This window comes from Marmota monax, unplaced genomic scaffold (genome assembly GCF_021218885.2).
Source record: "Marmota monax isolate L192 unplaced genomic scaffold, Marmota_monax_Labrador192_F-V1.1 WCK01_AAM20220418_F8-fsc00141, whole genome shotgun sequence".
Lineage (NCBI taxonomy): Eukaryota > Metazoa > Chordata > Mammalia > Rodentia > Sciuridae > Marmota > Marmota monax.
In genome coordinates, this window is record NW_026692981.1 from 228,162 (window position 1) to 248,970 (window position 20,809).

At 44.9% G+C, this 20,809-nt stretch overlaps 4 protein-coding genes, 2 non-coding genes and 1 pseudogene across 6 annotated transcripts; 5 read left to right on the forward strand and 2 right to left on the reverse strand.

Annotated features, from left to right (window-relative positions):
- Nucleotides 1-177: 177 nt before the first annotated feature.
- Nucleotides 178-1,004, reverse strand: LOC124097860 (histone H3). Its single transcript, XM_046452439.2, has one exon. The coding sequence runs from the start codon at nt 994-996 to the stop codon at nt 586-588; it is 411 nt and encodes a 136-aa protein (XP_046308395.1). The 5' UTR covers nt 997-1,004; the 3' UTR covers nt 178-585.
- Nucleotides 1,005-2,152: 1,148 nt separating this feature from the next.
- LOC124097895 (histone H2A type 1) lies at nt 2,153-2,629 on the reverse strand. The gene has a single exon (XM_046452477.2). It carries the CDS (start codon nt 2,595-2,597, stop codon nt 2,205-2,207), a length of 393 nt encoding a protein of 130 aa, XP_046308433.1. The 5' UTR covers nt 2,598-2,629; the 3' UTR covers nt 2,153-2,204.
- Nucleotides 2,630-2,868: 239 nt separating this feature from the next.
- Nucleotides 2,869-3,330, forward strand: LOC124097882 (histone H2B type 1-C/E/F/G/I). The gene has a single exon (XM_046452461.2). It carries the CDS (start codon nt 2,898-2,900, stop codon nt 3,276-3,278), a length of 381 nt encoding a protein of 126 aa, XP_046308417.1. The 5' UTR covers nt 2,869-2,897; the 3' UTR covers nt 3,279-3,330.
- Nucleotides 3,331-7,531: 4,201 nt separating this feature from the next.
- Nucleotides 7,532-9,690, forward strand: LOC124097850 (transmembrane protein 161B-like; annotated as a pseudogene).
- A 1,566-nt stretch (nt 9,691-11,256) lies between these two features.
- LOC124097858 (small ribosomal subunit protein uS12-like) lies at nt 11,257-11,703 on the forward strand. Its single transcript, XM_046452437.2, has one exon. The coding sequence runs from the start codon at nt 11,257-11,259 to the stop codon at nt 11,686-11,688; it is 432 nt and encodes a 143-aa protein (XP_046308393.1). The 3' UTR covers nt 11,689-11,703.
- A 4,245-nt stretch (nt 11,704-15,948) lies between these two features.
- Nucleotides 15,949-16,020, forward strand: Trnaq-uug (transfer RNA glutamine (anticodon UUG)). The gene has a single exon. It is a non-coding gene; the product is annotated as a tRNA-Gln (tRNA).
- A 4,096-nt stretch (nt 16,021-20,116) lies between these two features.
- Trnaq-cug (transfer RNA glutamine (anticodon CUG)) lies at nt 20,117-20,188 on the forward strand. The gene has a single exon. It is a non-coding gene; the product is annotated as a tRNA-Gln (tRNA).
- The last annotated feature ends 621 nt before the right edge of the window (nt 20,189-20,809 follow it).

Sequence of the window (20,809 nt, forward strand, 5' to 3'; positions counted from 1 at the left end):
ATTAGCCTTAGCTTGGATCAGCAGACACTTAACCTGCAGTATTCACCAGAGGCTCTGTGATCCCATTCTTCCTTCCTAAACAATGTTTTCCTCCCCAGAAGAAAGTTAATTCCCAATTGTTATCTAAAGCTCAGTCCTTGATGCCAATCCAATAACGAGGATATTATTTTGAGAAAAAGGGAAAAGTTTTATTGCTTTGCTAGCAAAAAAAGTATTCCTGTCCGAGTCTGATTGTCTAATTTCTAAAAGGATTGAGATTGTAATTCTGATTACTGGATAACAGACATTAATAAGGTTGATTCAAAATTGATTTTTTCCCCCAGACATTTTGCAAACTGAAAAGTTCAGGACAGAAATGGGCCAATCTACTAGGTCTTACTTAGATGCTTATAAAATCACATGTTGGAGAACCTAAATAATATGGAACTAACGAGTACACGTATAATAGGACATACTTCAAGCTTTAGAGTGAGATTCTAAGAAGTCCAGAATTGGGACTAGGAAGCACAAGCAACAGTTCTTTTAAGCGCGCGTGTGGGTGGCTCTGAAAAGAGCCTTTGGGAAGGTGGCTAGGGAGTCTTGAGCTCACGCCCTTTCTCCCCGGATGCGGCGGGCCAGCTGGATGTCCTTGGGCATGATGGTGACGCGCTTGGCGTGGATGGCGCACAGGTTGGTGTCCTCGAACAGACCCACCAGGTAGGCCTCGCTGGCCTCCTGCAGCGCCATGACGGCCGAGCTCTGGAAGCGCAGGTCGGTCTTGAAGTCCTGCGCGATCTCGCGCACCAGGCGCTGGAAGGGCAGCTTGCGGATCAGCAGCTCGGTGGACTTCTGGTAGCGGCGGATCTCGCGCAGCGCCACGGTGCCAGGCCGGTAGCGGTGAGGCTTCTTGACGCCGCCTGTGGCCGGAGCGCTCTTGCGGGCGGCCTTGGTGGCCAGCTGCTTCCGCGGCGCCTTGCCGCCGGTGGACTTGCGCGCCGTCTGCTTAGTGCGGGCCATAGCTCCAGACCAGGGTTCGCGTAAAGAAAGAGAGAGCCGGCCGCTTACTTATAGTCGGAGTCTGAAGCTGATTGGACAAAAATAAGCCAGGCCCCCAACGATGATCAGATTGGTCAAGGACTTGAGACGTTCCCTATTGTACCTCAAATACTTTGATATTCTTAGTTTATATGACCTGTTCCCCACCCCCCCATTTTTCCTGTTTGCTTTATACCAGCTATTTCTAGTGGAAATAAATGAGAGTGATGTACTTTAACATTTCTAGAGCCAAATTACAGCAAAATAAAACGATGAGAAATGTGTTTCAATATTTTTCTTAACCCAATATGTCCACAATATTTCAATATAGTATTAGCATAAAAACTACCATACATTTTTTGGCACGCTAGATTTCGAAGGACTAGTGCCAAAAAGTACAATATTTAGTACAGCAGTTCTTACTTCGGACTTCCAACTTCGAATTTGCCAGTGATCACGCGTTTGGCTACGATGTTAATCACTTAAACTCTACCGGTGACCTCAATGTTCAAGCCTTCACTTTAAAAATTTTAATTTTATTTTGCACCAAGAAAATCTGACTTGTATGTGAAAAATTTAAACTAATAATCTGAAAACATCCTTGCACGAGATAGTTTTCAGTTTTAGATAACGCAGCACAATTCTATTTTTAAAGTGATTCCCTTACATTCATAAATCGTTTACCCATTTACACAAAATAAAGAAACCGAATCAAAGTCATCTTTAAAGTAGAATCTAGCATGTGAAAAAGGCCATCATCTCGTAGCATTCACAACTGCTTTAACAAAAAAACAGTAAGGACAGTGAGACACACAAGCCAGTAATTGTTCAAGTACCATTAATTAAATTGCACCCTTGGCTCAGGAATGTAAAAAACCCTACGTGCTGAGGACTTATGTGCGAAAACTTAGGATATACCTAAAACCATTACATTTAGCACTGAAAATACCTTCACCTGATCCTCTTTCGGGAGGACTAACAAGGGGGGGGGGGTGAGAGTGGTGAAAAAAACGGTCATAGTCATGACACTTGAGTTCGAGACATTTGAAAGTGTAGATCTTTTAGAAAACTACGATTTGAGGCTGTTTGAGCCTGAAAAGATGTAAGCCCAGCGTTCAGTTCTTCTACGGAAAATTGTAGGTGGCTCTGAAAAGAGCCTTTGGTTTTAGGAAGATTAGGTTATAGGGACTTCACTTTCCCTTGGCCTTGTGGTGGCTCTCCGTCTTCTTAGGCAGCAGCACCGCCTGGATGTTGGGCAAGACACCGCCCTGCGCGATGGTGACTTTGCCCAGCAGCTTGTTGAGCTCCTCGTCGTTGCGGATGGCCAGCTGCAGGTGGCGCGGGATGATGCGCGTCTTCTTGTTGTCGCGGGCCGCGTTGCCAGCCAGCTCCAGGATCTCGGCCGTCAGGTACTCGAGCACCGCCGCCAGGTAGACGGGCGCGCCGGCCCCGACCCGCTCGGCATAGTTGCCCTTGCGCAGAAGGCGGTGGACTCGCCCTACCGGGAACTGCAGGCCGGCGCGGGAAGAGCGCGTCTTGGCCTTGGCGCGAGCCTTGCCACCCTGCTTGCCGCGTCCAGACATACTCACAGACGAACCGCCGGGAGCCTCTAAAGCTGAAAGGCGAGTGGGAGGACGCAGTGTTTATAGTCTCCTCTGGGCGCGAAAACGAAGCTGTACGATTGGTTGGGTTTCATTTTCATTCTGACCAATGGAACGCACTTTTGCGAGACGCGGACTTTGATTGGACAAAACTGTCACCTGACGTCAGGCCAAGTTAACCACCAATCACCACAGACCTCTACTACTCCTCATTTACATAACGTTCTATACTTAAAGAGGCGCCGGTTGTGAACTCCTCACTTTCGCCAGTTGGTTCTCGCCATGCCTGAGCCAGCCAAGTCCGCTCCTGCCCCGAAGAAGGGCTCCAAGAAGGCGGTGACCAAGGCGCAGAAGAAGGACGGCAAGAAGCGCAAGCGCAGCCGCAAGGAGAGCTACTCGGTGTACGTGTACAAGGTGCTCAAGCAGGTGCACCCCGACACCGGCATCTCGTCCAAGGCCATGGGCATCATGAACTCGTTCGTGAACGACATCTTCGAGCGCATCGCGGGCGAGGCCTCGCGCCTGGCGCACTACAACAAGCGCTCGACCATCACGTCCCGGGAGATCCAGACGGCCGTGCGCCTGCTGCTGCCCGGGGAGCTGGCCAAGCACGCCGTGTCCGAGGGCACCAAGGCGGTCACCAAGTACACCAGCTCCAAGTAAATGGTCCTGAGGCCGCGTTCACTAAACCCAAAGGCTCTTTTCAGAGCCACCCACGTTTTTCCTAAGAAGTGCTGGGATACTTATTGATGTCATTTTCCTGGCTTTTGCGGTTTTACGAGATGAAAAGACAAATTAATGGTGAGTTGCAACTAAGAAGTCACCAGATGTTGTTAGCGGATGAAGCCATGGAGTGTTAGGTCGTGGCGTTTGAGCTTGTACACCACCCCCGTGGCCGTGATCTCGGCGTGCTCCTTATAAACCCGAGAATACGCTACTGGGGTAGGCCAGGCAGCTGTTGGCGAGTTTGATGCCTGAATGTTGTCACGTGTCACCTTGTGGTGGCGCTTCCCTCCGTCCCCCCTACTCCCCGCCCTTGGCTAAACATACATATTTTGGCAACAAACGTTTAGAAAACCAAAATCCGGTAAGCGTGTTGCCATTGACTTTCCTTGACTTTCAAGGCTTCGGACCAAATTGAAAACTGGAGGAACAGCCTTGCAAACCTCACAGTTGTAATTTCGTCTGCTGGAGGAGGAGACTATCAGCGCCGCCCGCTGGCAGGCATCCAAGCAATCTTACGTGACCGAAAGGCTGGCTCTATGCTGAAGCCTTGAGCATCCTCTAGTCTCCGAAATAAGGTTATTTTAGGCAAGGAATTGCTCGGTGAAGATAGCTCTCTGCTTGCGGAAGTGGGAACGTAGTGTAAGAAAGTTCACAGCCTAGGTTGGATAGGATGAAAGACCTGCCTTCTGGCGCCAGCGGCAGCACTTGCCATGTGTCACCACGAATAAATTTAAGGACTCAGTTATCTGTTTATCTGTAGAATTAATGTATTATTACTAAGCACAGTGTGTACAGTTTGGCATGTTACAGTGTTGGATTTGTGTTAACTTATTACAACAGCACCATAATGAAGTAAGTACTGCCATCTTTGGTTTCTCAAATGTCCAAGGTCATACAAGCCCAAAGCGGTGTGAATAGAACTTAAGCAGCCGAACTCTGGAGGTGTACTGCTTGTCTTAGGTCATAACCCTGCAAATAAGCACTAAAAGAAGCCTTTGCTTTTAACTGTCACTCTTGCCTTACAACTGTTTGTTTATTCAATTTTTTTGGATATTAACATGTTCAGGTACTGTGCTTGACCCTTAATCCACCTAGGCCAGTTCTTACCTCTGTTTTGAAGCAGGTTAAGCAGTTTCTTGTAGATGTCTTTCCTCTGTAAAATGTGAATAACCTGGAGACTTCAATGACAATTTTAAAAGAGGATTCATCATCTAATAGTCACTCGGTATTTCTTTTTCTTTTTTTCTCTTGACCTTTGCATATATCAGAATCATGTATGTGAAGACAATATTACAATAATAAAGCATTTTCCTACAGGAAAACCAGTAAATCAACAATCTCTGGCCAAATTTTTATTAATGAACTGCCATCCTGTTGCATTACGGTATTAACAGAACTTAGGAGATGCTTTTTAATCACCCTTTCCTGGTTCTAAGAGAAATTTCTGCAATTGACCAGCCCAAAATGATCAGTAAAAGTTAGCATCTTGACTCTTCTTAATGGCTTCACTAGCAAACCAGATACTAAAGTATATTTTTAAATGTTTTTCTTGGTACTATTAGGTAGAAATTAGACAAGAGCAGGGGATCAGCCCTTTAGGAATACTTGGTACAGAGCACATGAGTTAATCAACAGCCCTACCTCATTGGCACTCAGCGATGTAGCCGACAGGACAGCTACTTCAGGACCCTTAAATGGTCTCAGCCTTACAAACTACTCCTTTAGAATAGAAGGAAGATAGGTAAATTCAGGAGAGGACAAGGATGTATTTGCTCAGAAGGGCCTGATTGATAAGATGTCTTAAACAAGACACCACACAAATAACCCGGACCAGAGATCCCCAGACTTGGGGAAGCAGGATGATTGAGACCAGAGCCTACCACCATAAACTATGTAAAACCAGTTCCAATTAGGACCTGTCAGCCAGGCCAAGATGACCCAGAGCTGCCTCAGGTTCTTAAGCTAATGTGTTTGTGAATCCAGAGCCCATAAGTGATATGAGGGCAGCACCTTCTCACAATCTCCCTCCTTGCCAAATAAAAGCTAGTACACGAAGAAGTAAGTTGCCCTTCTGAGATCGATATCTCTCTCCTCTCTCTCTCTCTCTCTCTCTCTCTCTCTCTCTCTCTCTCTCTCATGCTTCCCCATTCTACTCTCTCTTCTAATAAACTTTGCTGTACTTTCACTGTCTCATATCTTGCTTGAAGTCCTCTTATGCAAGATCACAAAAGCAGAGATCACAATGCAATCTCTGTTAAAAACTTTTCCCAGGTATCATGTTATCTCTGCTATTGGTACCAGCTGTATTTCCTAAACCATTCACCACCCAGTAACATTTTATTCAGTATCTACTATTCACCATAATCCATTCATTGTCTGCTGGGATAGGAATGGAAAATCCTGAATAAGTCTTTAATTCTTAGTTCAATGCTGGTGATCCTGTAACCTTGTAGAACATTCAAAAAGAGTTTCACCAGGTGCAGTAGCACATGCCTGTAATCCTAATGGCTCAGCAAGCTGAGACAGGAGGATCACGAGTTCAAAGTCACCCTCAGCAAAAGTGAAGCACTAAGCAACTCAATGAGACCCTATCTCTAAATAAAATAAGAATATGGTTGGAGATGAGTTCAATCCCCAGTTACTCCATGCCACAGTCCGGCTGCAGCAAAATAACTTGGGGGGGGGGGGGGGGGGGTGACGAGCAACTTGTGTACCTTGATACAGCAGGAGTGGGAGCCGTTTATTGCAGGACAGGAGCAGTATTTATACATTCCACACAGCTTATCTAATTAACATAAACTAGATACATCAGTCAACCAATCAGGAATCTCCACACTTAATGGCTCGCTTTTGTTACTTCTCAAACCACTCCCTCTGGCATTTTGCCAGGTACCATCCAGACTTGTTTAGGAACTCTAACATTCCCCTGGCAAAATGCCAGGTGTTATTTTTGACTTGTTTACAGACTCTAACAACTCCACCCCCAACAACAACAACAAAAGAATTTAGTAATATCTGTCAAAATTAAAAGTTCTTATATGTTTACACCCAGAAAGTCTACCTATATAAAATTACTATTTTAAAAAAAATGTGCAAAATGATATATTTACAGGATTTTTCAGCAGCATAGTTTGAAGTGCAAAAGACTAGAAGCAATCTGAATGACCAGCAATAAATCTCAGTACACCATTCTACTTGGTGGATAAACCAATAGGAATGCTCTTTTTCTTCCCTGTGCCACATAATGTTCTAAAAGTTCTTTAAATAGTTTAATTTTTCATAACAACTTTATGAGATTAAATATTATTATAACTGTTTTACAGATCATAAAGTGAGGATTCAGAGGAATTGCACAAACTGCCTGAGGTTGTATAGCTGGTTACTAGTGACAACATGTTCGAAACCAGACTTTGGCTTCAGAGTCCATATTACAGCTACTGTATACTATACAGCCTCTCTAGGCACTTGTGGTGACAATCTTCAAAATTTACTGTCAAATACCAAAAGCAAGTAGAGGATAGTGCAGTAGAAGTGTGTGCATGTGTGGTGGTGGGTGGGTGTGCTTGTGTAAAGTGTGTGTGCAAGAGCATGTGTGTGTGCACATGTGTACATGCGCATTTGTGGTATGTGTTTGTGGTAGGTATGTGCCTGTGTGGGGGTGCTTATATAAATGCAAACTATCTCTGAGAGAATACTAAATAACTATAATTGTGGTTGCCTCTGAAGAAAGATAGCTAGATGGATGGAGGATCTTTTCATTATAACTTGTTTAAGGTGTTTGGATTTTGATTCATAAAATGCACTGTTCATTCATAAATAGTATAAAGAATACCTTCACTCAAATATTGCTAAAACACATCTTAAGACAATATAATGAATATTCCTGGAGAGGTGTGTGAAAAGCCCAAGGGGCACAGAATAAATAACATTGCTGATGGGAGTATAGGGAATGCAAGACAGCTTTCTAGGCAATGAAGTAAGAAAATCAGAAATGGTGTGGTGGGCCTAAGGTCTGCAGGGACAGATGGAAAGAGCAGCCCAAGAGGAAGCTGTCAGTAGCTACACAAAGGTCTTCCTTTGAGGTGTCTTTAAATGATGACAGAGCTTGAGGATAGAACAAGTAGATATGAACTGTGAAGAGCATCAAGACTCTGAAATATGTACAATTCTAGATGCCAGTTTAACATGACATAGTTACTCATTAAATCAATCTAGCAATCACAGTGTTTCTTTGTTCCTCTGAGCAGGTGGAAGAAAGTACCATTAGTCCCTTTTGGAACTAGTAGACAAATCTGACAAGTAATAATTCACACTTAAAAAGAGAGAGATCAGCTTCCTCACGGTTTCTGCAACACGGGCAGGGGAGATCCAGCGGCTTCGGGGTGTCTGGTCCACTACCTGTCCTTGGTGCCATGTTTAAGGTGGTATCAGCATCCTACAGAAGAAGAATTAAGAATTCTTGCAGGGAAGCAACAAAAAGGGAAAAGCAGAAAAGACAGGAAATATAATAGTCACATTGAAAATAAACCACTAACCATTCCAAAGGATATTGACCTTCATCTAGAAACCATGTCAGTTACAGAAGTGGATACTTTAGCATTGCATTACTTTCCAGAATACCAGGTGGATTTCACAGTGGCTGCTACAGTTATATATCTAGTAACTGAAGTCTACTACAGTCTTATGAAGCCTACACAGAAAATGAATATCAGCTTAGTATGGTGCCTGCTGGTTTTGTCTTTTGCAATTAGAAGATGGTGGTGAAAGATCAGTTTGTGTCACCTTTGGAATTTTTTTCCTCGTCAAAGCAATGGCAGCTTTTATTGTAACAGAGAATTATCTGGAATTTCAACTTGAAACTGGGTTTACAAATTTTTCAGACAGTGCCATACAATTTCTTGAAAAGCAAGGTTTAGAATCTCAGGGTCCTGATTCAAAACTCACTTTCAAATTTTTCCTGGACATTTTCTGTTCACTCATTGGGGCTTTTTTGACATTTCCTGGATTACGGCTGGCTTAAATGCATCTGGATGCCCTGAATTTGGCAACAGAAAAAATTACACAGTAAGCGGAAAATGTACATAAGCACATGCAGATAAATATATGTTTTCCATCTTAATGAAGAACATTACTTCATATCAACTTCTTGGCACTTTTATTTATGGTTCTGCTCTGGGTAAAACCAATCACCAAAGACTACATTATGAACCCACCATTGGGTAAAGAAAGTGTCCCTTTAATGACAGAAGCTACATTTGATGCTCTACGACTCTGGTTAATAATCCTGCTGTGTGTTTTGAGATTGGCCATGATGCATAGTCACCTGCAAGCATATTTAAACTTAGCCCAGAAGTGTGTGGATCAGATGAAGAAAGAAGCAGGCCGAATAAGTATAGTTGAGCTACAGAAAATGGTGGCTCGAGTCTTTTATTACCTTCGTGTCATTGCCCTGCAGTATATGGCACCTCTGGTAATGCTGCTTCATACAACTCTGCTTTTGAAAATACTAGGTAATCATTCCTGGGGGATTTATCCAGAATCTGTCTCTACCTTGCCAGTGGATAATAGTCTACACTCCATTTCTGTTTACTCTGACTTACCATCTGCTGATGGGAAGATGAAGGTAACTGTTACACAAATAACAGTGGCACTGAGCAGCTTAAAAAACACTTTTACTCCTCTCCTTTTTCGAGGATTTCTATCATTTTTGACATGTGTTTTGAGATTGGCCATGCTGCTTGCCTCTTTTCTACAAGCCTTTTTGGGCTCTTCTATCATCAGTATCTGACTGTGGCATGAATCTCAGTTAACAAAAAAGGTCATCCAAGTCACACTCTGAATTCAAATATTTGTGTCCTTGAAGGGCTAGCAAAAACCAGAAGAAAACAAATACAAAGGGGGAAAAAAAAAAAAAACATCAAAGTATCCTGTTTAAAATGCTTCCTCTGTATTCTCAGGGTGAGTTAATGTTGTAATATTTAAAATCACAAGGTGGATTGTTAACTATTACACTGTGTCATTGGAATTTTAACTTACTGTTTTAACTAATGTGAGAGGGCTATCTGCAGGGGTAATACTTGTGATTACCTTGGTTTACAGAAACCTCCAGCAGTCTTTCAAACTTCTATTATGACTCTAGTTACTGAATGCTCTTCATGGTATTAAGGTACTGTTAGTAGTCCTAGTGGCTGCCTATAGAACAATCTTCAAACTGAGCCATGCTTTAGGGGAGAGAACAGAACTAAAGTCATTTTTGTTGGTAATATATTAGTTACTCTTCAAACAACAACAAAAATCCAACAGAAAGGAAGAGAGAGCTACGTATATTACAGTAAGGAAAGCTGCATAGATACTTTAAATTTAATGGAGTTGTATGTGCTTGATATCTGCAAGTACTGCTCCTTGAGAGTAGCAAAAGTGTTGTTTTAAATTATATTTTACCTAAGTTGAAAGTTCTTTTTTTTTTTTTTGAGAGAGAGAGAGAGAGAGAGAATTTTTTAATATTTATTTTTTTTTTAGTTTTCGGCAGACACAACATCTTTGTTTGGATGGAACATGGGCATGCCAGGCAAGCGCAGTACCGCTTAAGCCACATCCCCAGCCCAGTTTAAAGTTCTTTTAAAACTGTTGGCCATATGAACATTTGCAGTCTTACTGTTAGGTTTGGGCCTGCCATATTTTATGTTATTCTGTGATCCTAGATAGTTTCTTTTAATTGTCTAAAAATATTTATCAGTACTGATCAGACTTTTAAGAAATTACTTTGAAATCCTGCTGACTACATGTATGTATTGTATATATAATATATTAAATATATAATATATTGAGATTATAAAAGATGAAAATATTGGGATCCTTATAATATTTTAAGCTCTGAATGTATGTTAAAAACTGATTTGAATGAGATGTATTTGTATCTAGAAATTTTATTTCTGTTTGGAATGAGATTAAAATACATTTTGAAAGTTCAAAAACAAAGAGATATCAGATATAATATTGCTAGTTTATAGCTTATGATCAAATAGGAAATGGGTTGGAATTGCACACCACACAGATAGAGATCTATGGGATGTGCAGCTATGTCTAGTGTTTGCACATTTAAGGAGACTTGGTACAAGTGAGATGACCCTCCCTGTTTGTGTTAATTTGAACAAACAACCTGGTGCAGTGGTACAAAATGCCATCTGGTAAGCAAAGCACCATCCCTCAGCAAACTGAATACATTGGCTCCACAATCTTGAAATCCTGCCTCTAGAAACATATGAATAAGTTTCTATTATTTACAAGCCACCTAGCTTATGGTTTTTTTGTTATAACAGCCTAAATGGATTAAAGTGCACAAAACTGTATCATGTGGGAGAGAGAAAGAATTTCACATGCCATCTCAAATTCTTTGACCTCATTTATAAAAAGAATTATAATTCTTTTTGCTTCAAGAAAAAGGGAACATGTCCTTTGATTTTCTTCTAATCATTTTGTTAATTACAAACTTCATTTATGAAACTAACTAGATTCTGAATTTGTATTTGTAAATATGATAAGATAAAGTAGGCCTGAATGCATATTTTGCATGAAGAAACAGGAGAAAGCTGAAGAAGATGCGATTTCATAACAAGAGGATAGAAAGCATGTAGAACCCATATAGTATGCTTTGTTTTTTTTTAATCTTCATATATTTAGTGTAGGTAGATTCAAATTCTTTTATGCAAGTTTTTTCTCATTTTTCAAAAATATTATAGCCTCATGTTTCCCTATGAGAATCTGCTCTTCAGTCTCTCAGAACATATTTATAAGACACAAGCTAGAGTGGAATAATCTGGGGGATTTAAGGCTGGGAAACCTTGAGGCATGTCAGTCCGTTTGTACTGCTATAAAAGGATGTCTGGCTCTTTTGCTCGCCCATGGCATTGACAAGATGGGCAAGTTTCACCGTCTTCGTACTGCCAGGAAGCTCCGTAGTCACCAATGGGACCAAAAGTGGCATGATAAACAATACAAGAAGGCCCATTTGGGTATAGCCCTGAAGGCCAACCCTTTTGGAGGTGCTTCCCATGCAAAGGGAATTGTGCTGGAAAAAGTAGGGGTTGAAGCCAAACAACCAAATTCAGCCATCAGGAAGTGTGTCAGGGTCCAGCTGATCAAGAATGGCAAGAAAATCACGGCTTTTATACCCAGTGATGGTTGCCTGAACTTTATTAAGGAAAATGATGAAGTTCTAGTTGCTGGATTTGGTCCAAAAGGTCATGCTGTTGGCGACATTCCTGGAGTCCACTTCAAGGTTGTTAAAGCAGCCAATGTCCCCCTTTTGGCCCTATACAAAGGCAAGAAGGAAAGACCAAGATCATAAATTTTGCTGATGAAAACAGTATTCCAGAAATGTTTTGTATTTTATTTTCTCCCTCTTGCTGCCACAAGTTACATTGTGTGCTTTACCAGTTTTAGGAAATGGAAGAATGATTATTTGAGCATTTGTTAGAATGAGTGGGATTAGTAACCTAGAACAGCTTCCCTGCCGCAGTCTGGCTGGGCACAAATGCTGCAGTCTGGCTGGGCACACAATCACAAGCCACCACACAGCTTGTAGATTCAAACAGCAACTCTTTATTCCCGAACTCACACCAGCCGTCTACAATCACGTTCTGGGGAAATCCACGTTCTCTTCCCAAATCCACTCCACTGGGCTTCTATCTCCAAAATATACTGTCTGAATCCCGTGAGAACTCAAGGGGAACTCAGGCAGCAGGATACGCCCTATTCCCAGCAGGAATAATCTTAAACCTTAAACCTGGAACCTAAACTGGGAACGCCCTAAACACGATTATCTTAAAACCGGGAACACCCTAATCTGCCTTGGTCCTTGAGCAAGGTCACCTACATTCAATGTCACTGCAACATGTCAGCAACATGGGGTACGCTGGCAAGGAAATTGTCATACCTACTTGGCTAATGGCTCCCAGCACTTCCCTTCCTTCATGGAATAAAGGAAATGACTTAAACCTTTAATAAATGCACAGTTTTTTTACTCTAGAGTACTTTTTAAACTGATTGAATTTCTAGATTTTATTTTAGTGGTTCTCAGGTTTCATTGAGCAGGGATCCATGGGTATCCTTGGAAGCACATGCTTGCCACCATCTTCCTGGGGCTCCAAGATGATGAAGAACCCTCATAAGTTGCTCCCTGTTCCGTTGAATACCTAAAGGTATCAGGATGTATGTTGTAATTCCATATTTATGTTATTCTGTTTAAAGTGGGAATGATTTAGTTGATGGAAGTACCTGCCAGGCAAATTGAGGCATAGAGGGAAAGGTTATCAAAGAGCAAGGAAGAATCATAAGCCACATAATTAGTCTTTTGGGTGCCCTTTCTCATGAGTATCAGTAAATGATATATTTTGACCTTAAGCTTTACTTGTATGTTGTGTTTTGATAACTGTTGAAGGTGAGTGTTGAGTACATGGAACTTCTACTGTCAAAATTTTTGTTTTTGAAATTTCCATAAAGGGCATGGCTGTTAGCCTTCTGGATTACATTAGTGATCTAAAAGATTTCTGTTGACTGCATTAATAAATGTGGTTAATTTAAAATAAAAATAAAAGAATCTCTGACACTGGTTCATTTATCAAGAACAGAAATTTGTTTTCTCACAATTTTGGAGGTACAATTTGAAGTTCAAGGCCCCAACAAGTCTGGAATCTGGTGAGGGCCTGGGCTATGCTTCTAAGATGGCTATTGACCTCTGTGTCCTCAGGAAGGGGGAGGGAGTACTGTGTCCCCACTGCCTACTGCAACCCAAGGGCAAAAAGTAACCCACCTCTATCTCCATGGGACACTTTGATGATGGCATTGACCATAAATGAGGACAGAGCTTTGTGACCTAACACCTCCCAACAGGCCCCACTCCTCAATGTTGTGGCATCTGGATTAAGTGTCTATCACATGAATTTGGGGGGACGCACACAGATCACAGCAAGCAAGGCCCCACACACTGGACTCTCCCCTAGCCAGTTCACATCAGCAGTGTGATAAGGTGTAATTGACTAGTGCAAGCAGGGACCTTATCAGGATGCTTGCACTTGATGGATACACTCACGTTGCCAAAACTTAGAAGGCATAGCAGTGCATAGCAGAAAGCTTACGAGAACTTTTAGAAATTGCTGTTATAGAAGATGTGCCTGGCCTAAGCTCTGACCACAAGTTCTCCATCAAAAAGTATTTTAGCGAGGAAAAAAAAGGCAAAGTAGATGAAGTAGCCTAATCACTAAGCAGCATTCCCACAATTCCAGGGGTGTGTTATAACTTTTCTCACTGGCAGTCAACACTCTTCTGTTTTCCTTCACTTCTTAGAATTTCTTTCTAGATTTTAAGCATGCCAGTTATAGACTCATGCTCGGGTCTGTCATTAAATCGTTACCATTTCACTTTGACTTTTACATTTGACTTGATGATTTTCCTAAGGTCTGGGAAAGAATATTTTATTGTGGTTTTGCTCATATGATAACCAAGTTCTATCCTTTCTTCAGATTCTGGGAAAGAACTCCATTTGAGGCCTATAACACAAATTCCTTGATGACAGCCTCAGAAGATGCATCTTAGAAAGCTTAGCACAGCTCAGTTCTCGAGTATGTTGAGCTGGAATTTCAGTGTCTGGGTGTACAGAAGTCTACAGGCTCAGAATTTTAGCCAGTTTTGCTATGTATAAGAACTGTGTGTCAGAAAGAAAGGAAAAGAGTGCAAAGGCCTGCAGGCTCGACCACGCAGATGAGTGGAAGTTCCCATTCAGTCGCCCACAGCTCTTCCTGTCCCTCCCCATTCAATGGAAGAGGAGCTGGACCATCTAGCCTGATTCTGAGGTCAGAGAGAGAAAACAATCAGGATAGGCAGACAGACAAAAGCAAGAAAGGGAAAAGAAACTGTAACTTTAAATCTGAGCAGCTCCACACCTTCACCTTTACTCCCCAGGCCTGGATTCCTAAAAAGCCTTTAAATCTTAGAGTACTGTGAGTCTAGATGATTAATGCCTGCACGCATGGCTAGCTTACATAACCTTTAGACTAAATAAAGCCAAGGGAAAAAATATTGTTAGAGACTTGTCGTGGGTATATTCCAAACATCACCTGTTCGCTGGATGCAGTCAACCTAGAGATCCTGACAGGATCAAGTACTGAGGAGCCTGTCTGTGCTCCATGGCAAAGAGAATGCAATTCACCAGGCTGTCACCCCAAACAGTCCCAGTCTCACCATTTACAGTTTCCTTTAAAAGAAGAGCCAAAGACCCCAAAAGTGCCTCCTCTCTCATGACTTCTCCCTTTGAGAGAGCATCCTGCACTATTGCTGCCTTCCTGAATAAGTCGCCTTGCTTTCCTAAAAAAATCTTTTCATGCATCCTGAAATTTCTTTCTGGGCAAGTCAAGAACCTGCCAGGACTGAGTTGAGGTCTCTTCTTCCTTCTGGGAACCTCCTCAGACCCCTATCCAGTGACCATTCCTTGATGAGAAAACAAAAACAAAGCAACAACCTGAGGATCTGAGGCCACAAAGGGGCCTCCAGCCCAAGGAGGCAGTTATTGCTGTGCAATTAGACCTGTGCGGAGACTCATTCTACCCAACCTCAACTGCAGAGTGGGAAGTAGGAAACCAGCCCGGTTTCATTGGAAAGTGGTAAGAACCAAATAAGAAGTCCCTGCAACAGAAATAATCAAGCACCATGCATTCAGGGGGATGATAATGATACTGGAATCACAGGGGGACTTTGGGGAGCGTTTTCTTATCCCTAATCATCTTATTAATATTTTTTACTTTTTCACATTTCACTTCACTCTCTCACACCCCAGGTCAACAACATGGTGACCAACCATCAGTTCTTAAATAGTCTCGTAAGGAATCTTTGAACGTAGTTGTTCACTAAAGCATTAGTTAAGGCAGCAGAAAGCTGGGGTTCGTCCAACCGGACTTCAGTGAGAGAGTGCTTAGGTCAAGATCCTGTGCTGGTTCCTACTGCCACGTAAACCAGCCTGAACCCCGGGGGCATGAAACACATAGGTCATATTCCCGGTCCGCAGCCAGAGATGGCCACGGGCAGTGATGCAGACGGCGGGCGAGTGTCTGCGCTCTCTAACAGCAAGGCGGCCCGCGCGCAGCCGGACGGTCACCGACTAGCTAGGGAGGGATTCCGACTCCACGGACGTCGGGGCAGCGGCGAATTCCCGTTTCAAAATGAAGTGAATAGGTCCTGATGAGCGCTGCCAATCGCCTGCGAAGATGATTTTGTGGAGGCTCCAGACAATCCCGGGAACGAGCATTTCATTGCCAGAAAAGGCCCGGGAACACCCGGTGGATGCTCAAGCTGGTTTTCCCAAACTTGTGCGTCCTGAGGTCAGTCCCCTGGGCCTGGCCGCAGTGGGCGTGGCAAGACTTCCAGCATCACCTACCCCGACCGTAACCCCCAAAGGACGGTTGGCCCTGGACCCGCAAAACACCCACAAGTTTCCCAAATGCTCCGCTAGGGGGCGCTGGGATCTCATTGAAAACGAGCGTCTTAACCTTTCATGGTGATGGTGCAGGGATTAATTTTTGTCACAAGAAAAACTTGTTAGAAGAAGCTGCTTGCTGGCCCCATGGTGTAATGGTTAGCACTCTGGACTTTGAATCCAGCGATCCGAGTTCAAATCTCGGTGGGACCTCATCCCTTTTGTCACTTTTCCCTGCGAATCCACCGATATGTTTATCCTTTGAAATCCACTAACACCTGAGACCCAAATCTTATCTTTTCAAACCTTCGTGTCATTCAGCCCACCCACCATTTACTCTCACGAGCAAAGTAGTCTCAGTCCTCAGAAGTGTGAGCCCACCTGTGCAAGCAAGCCCGTACACAGAAATCAACACTTCTAGATGGTGAGGGGCTCATCCCTCCGGGGTCTCCCTTTGGCTTGATTCCTAGAAAGGAATGTGTGCATAAAGGAGAAGTGCCTGGTTTGAAAAGAATGCTCACATTACCTGCTCCATGCCTGGAAAGCAGCATCTAAACTCAAAAATCGAGGGCAATGAACTTGGACCTGCGCTTCCTCCAGGCTTCGCTCTTCCACGGAAGGTTGGCCTACAAGCCCAGCTCAGGGAAGGGCTGGGTTGTGGCTCAGTGGTAGAGTGCTCCCCTAGAGTGAGGCCCTGGGTGAGGCACTGGGTGAGATACTCAGCACCACATTAAAATAAGTAAATAAAAATAAAGGTGTGGGCTGGGGATGTGGCTCAAGCGGTAACGCGCTCACCTGGGATGTGTGGGGTGATGGGTTTGATCACACCACATAAAAATAAAATAAAGATCTTGTGTCCACCGAAAACTAAAAAATAAATATTAAAAATTCTCTCTCAAAATAAGTAAATAAAGGCGTTGTGTCCACCTACAACTGAAAAAAATACTTTTAAAAAAAGATTCGAGTTCACAGGTGGGAGCAGAAAGCATCATGGCTGCAAACCTCACTGCCCATGGTGAAGCCTCTCCCTTGCACTGGGTTTCTCTGTACGGCACTTAGCGGTTTGAAGTGCACAGCCCTGGAGAATCACTCCAGTCCTTTACCTTCTGCTTGAGGCTGCTCTCTACATACCAACAATTGTCACCCTAGCCTGCACACATCTCCAACCTATTCGCCACTTTTCCTGTCACACACAAAGCCCAAAGTCAGCTTCCATTTCGTCCACTCATTGTTTCCTATTCTTTTGTTTTGCCTGCAAAACTTTTTTTTTCCTCCTCTCCACCTTCATGAGATCTAGATCTCTAATTCTCTTACATACTCATTTGGACCTCCCAGACCTTCCTACTGGGGCCTTCCTAAAGGGATCCCTCTGCTGGGATCCCTTTACCTGGGTTCAGCTATCCCATCTGTGTCTGGTTTGGGTTACCTGCCAGTTGTAGGAAGCCCAGCTCCCATCCTAGGTCTGGCTCCTGGACGGCACTGTCTACATCTGGAAATTAAATTGAAGATTTTTTATCACTGCAGAGTAGTCAAGGATCTAGGCTGAAGGCGCCTGTCTCCTTCCTCGACATTGGCACTTACTCTTCCCTGGTCATCAGGGCCTTCCTTGATGCTCTATTCCAGCTGACCTGCAGGAGAGTCTGACAGCACTGCAGGCTATGGCCCCAGAGAGAGCAAATGAACTCACTTTTGACCCCAGGCAGGTCTGCTGCAGAGGCACCTCTCCATGTGGGGCACACTAACTAACAACTCAAGAACTCCATGGAGACAGGGTCATCAGAACTATTTTCCCCTTTGGCATTGGAAAATGGGAGAAAAATCAATGTATTCCCTTTGGGTGGATATGCTCAGGGACCAAAAGCCCATGAGCTCTTCCTGTGCAGGTAAAAATCATCCCCGTCATAAGGTTTTCCCACCAGGCTTGGGCATTTGGAATCTTCCTGTGGAAAAGTTTGACTCTCTCCTGCAGGGTTACTACCCTCTCTATGCAAAGAATTGTTCTTCATCATTCTAGGTCTTCTCTAGGCCTGAGGAAAAGTCAACTGTTCAGAAAAGACCTGATATAAAGACCTTGTCCTGTGACAGCCAACTGCAAGGGACACTCACAAGAAACCTGTTATTTGTAGGATGTGTTAGTCAGCTTCTCATAGCTATGACAAATACCTGAGAAAAACAACTAAAGGGTAAACCATGTTTTGGCTTATGGTTTCAGAGCTTTCTTTTTGGTTGGCTGGCTCCAATGCTCTGGGCTTGAAGTGAAGCAGAACATCAAGTCAGAAGGGCCTCAGAGGAAATGTGCTTAACTCCTGACATCCAGAAAGCAAGAACAAAGAGGAAAGAGCCAGGAACTGGGAATACTCTTCCAAAGCATGTCCCCAGTGATGCCTCACGGTTTCCATACATCTCCCAACGCCATCAAGTTATGAATCCATCAGAAAATAATCCACTGATGAGATCAGAGCCCTCATCTCATGGCCCAGTCACTTCCCAAAAGCCCCACCTCTGGACTTCAATGCGCTGGGACCAAGCCTTCAACACAGGAGCCTTTGGCGACGTTCCAGATCCAAGCACAACACTGGAGTTACCCGGAGGTGGTTTGAGATTTGTTGGGGTGGGGGTCGGGGGAGCTGGCGCCTGAACATCCGCAGGAGGATGCATCCTCGGCTGGGCATCCTCGGCCTCTGGAGTCCCCGGTCGTGACCTTGGTGAAATCTTTCCTTATTTGTCCTCAAAAGCGCCGATACCACCCGAGGAAAGGAGGGTTTCCATGGAATCAGTAAGATCTGATAGGGCAGCGGAGTCGAGGGTCCCGGGTCTCCCACAGGCTCCCACCTGCCAAAGAGAGCCCACGGTGCCAGCTGCCCGCGCACTGAGAGCCTTACGCGAGGCCAGCTGCCCGCGCACTGAGAGCCTTACAGGAGGCCAGCTGCCCGCGCACTGCGAGCCTTACAGGAGGCCAGCTGCCCAGGCACTGAGAGCCTTACAGGAGGCCAGCTGCCCAGGCACTGAGAGCCTTACAGGAGGCCAGCTGCCCAGGCACTGAGAGCCTTACGCGAGGCCAGCTGCCCGCGCACTGAGAGCCTTACAGGAGGCCAGCTGCCCGCGCACTGAGAGCCTTACAGGAGGCCAGCTGCCCGCGCACTGAGAGCCTTACAGGAGGCCAGCTGCCCGCGCACTGAGAGCCTTACAGGAGGCCAGCTGCCCGCGCACTGAGAGCCTTACAGGAGGCCAGCTGCCCAAGCACTGAGAGCCTTACGCGAGGCCAGCTGCCCAGGCACTGAGAGCCTTACAGGAGGCCAGCTGCCCGCGCACTGAGAGCCTTACAGGAGGCCAGCTGCCCAAGCACTGAGAGCCTTACGCGAGGCCAGCTGCCCAGGCACTGAGAGCCTTACGCGAGGCCAGCTGCCCGCGCACTGCGAGCCTTACGCGAGGCCAGCTGCCCAGGCACTGAGAGCCTTACAGGAGGCCAGCTGCCCGCGCACTGAGAGCCTTACAGGAGGCCAGCTGCCCAGGCACTGAGAGCCTTACGCGAGGCCAGCTGCCCAGGCACTGAGAGCCTTACAGGAGGCCAGCTGCCCAAGCACTGAGAGCCTTACGCGAGGCCAGCTGCCCAGGCACTGAGAGCCTTACGCGAGGCCAGCTGCCCAGGCACTGAGAGCCTTACGCGAGGCCAGCTGCCCAGGCACTGAGAGCCTTACAGGAGGCCAGCTGCCCAGGCACTGAGAGCCTTACGCGAGGCCAGCTGCCCAGGCACTGAGAGCCTTACGCGAGGCCAGCTGCCCGCGCACTGAGAGCCTTACAGGAGGCCAGCTGCCCAAGCACTGAGAGCCTTACGCGAGGCCAGCTGCCCAGGCACTGAGAGCCTTACAGGAGGCCAGCTGCCCAGGCACTGAGAGCCTTACGCGAGGCCAGCTGCCCAGGCACTGAGAGCCTTACAGGAGGCCAGCTGCCCGCGCACTGAGAGCCTTACAGGAGGCCAGCTGCCCGCGCACTGCGAGCCTTAGATGAGGCCGCAGCACGAGGTGCTCGTCTCAGAACCTAGCAGATGTTTGGTGCAACTACCTCACTTTGTTCCGGGGAAGACGTAGAGGCCAGGACTCTAAGCTCCGTAACCCCTCGGGGCTGGGCCGGGCGGGGTGAGGCAGGAGGAGGCGGTCCTGCCCCAAGTCAGACGCGAGAGGGATTCGGTGCGGGCTTGGGGAGAGCGGTCAGCGCCTTGGACGGCCCGGAAGAAGAGGTAGGAGCCTGAGGCAGGAGCCCCACCCGAGCAGCACACAGAGAGGTCTTGGTAAAGCACCTAGAAAGAGCAGGCCCCATGGTGTAATGGTCAGCACTCTGGACTCTGAATCCAGCGATCCGAGTTCAAATCTCGGTGGGACCTTCTTAATTTTCTACATTTGTTCCTCCCAAACTACTGATGGTTTTGTTGTTTGTGATTTCGTCCCAATTCACAGTCACGTCTGAAGACACTAGAGCTAAATGGGGACAGGGGTGAAGGGTACCCAGCCCTTCCGATAAGGATAAACTTCCAACACAAGTTTGCACAAGTTTGCTTTTTATATACAGAGTACTTTTAAAAAGTTATGTATTCGCTTTTTGATGATTGCATATTGCCACTAAATTTAAAAACCAGTGAAAAAACTCAGGGAAATATTGGTAACGACTAAAAATAATGTCTTCCTTTTTACATATTTTTCTGTTTCAGAGCGCTATGAGAGGTAGCCAGTCATAGATTTTAAGCATAAACACGTAACATGTTGAGATAAAATTCTATGGCAGATAGGGAATGGAAAGAGAGAAGGATTCATGAATATTTTTAAACTGATAAATAAAACTATAGAAGTATATTTTCAAATAATTCCAGTTCATGACAGATTGTTAGATTTTAGGTTACAATAGACAATATTCATTAAAAGCTCATTCTTCTAATGTTCAAATTTCACCACATGCTGGCAATTCCATTCTCAAAATTATTTAAATTTATGAAAAAACAGTTCAGAAG

What these genes read in the sequence shown, in the direction of transcription:
- LOC124097860 (XM_046452439.2), bottom strand. Translation starts at nt 996, where the DNA reads ATGGCCCGCACTAAGCAGACGGCGCGCAAGTCCACCGGCGGCAAGGCG.
- LOC124097895 (XM_046452477.2), bottom strand. Translation starts at nt 2,597, where the DNA reads ATGTCTGGACGCGGCAAGCAGGGTGGCAAGGCTCGCGCCAAGGCCAAG.
- LOC124097882 (XM_046452461.2), top strand. Translation starts at nt 2,898, where the DNA reads ATGCCTGAGCCAGCCAAGTCCGCTCCTGCCCCGAAGAAGGGCTCCAAG.
- LOC124097858 (XM_046452437.2), top strand. Translation starts at nt 11,257, where the DNA reads ATGGGCAAGTTTCACCGTCTTCGTACTGCCAGGAAGCTCCGTAGTCAC.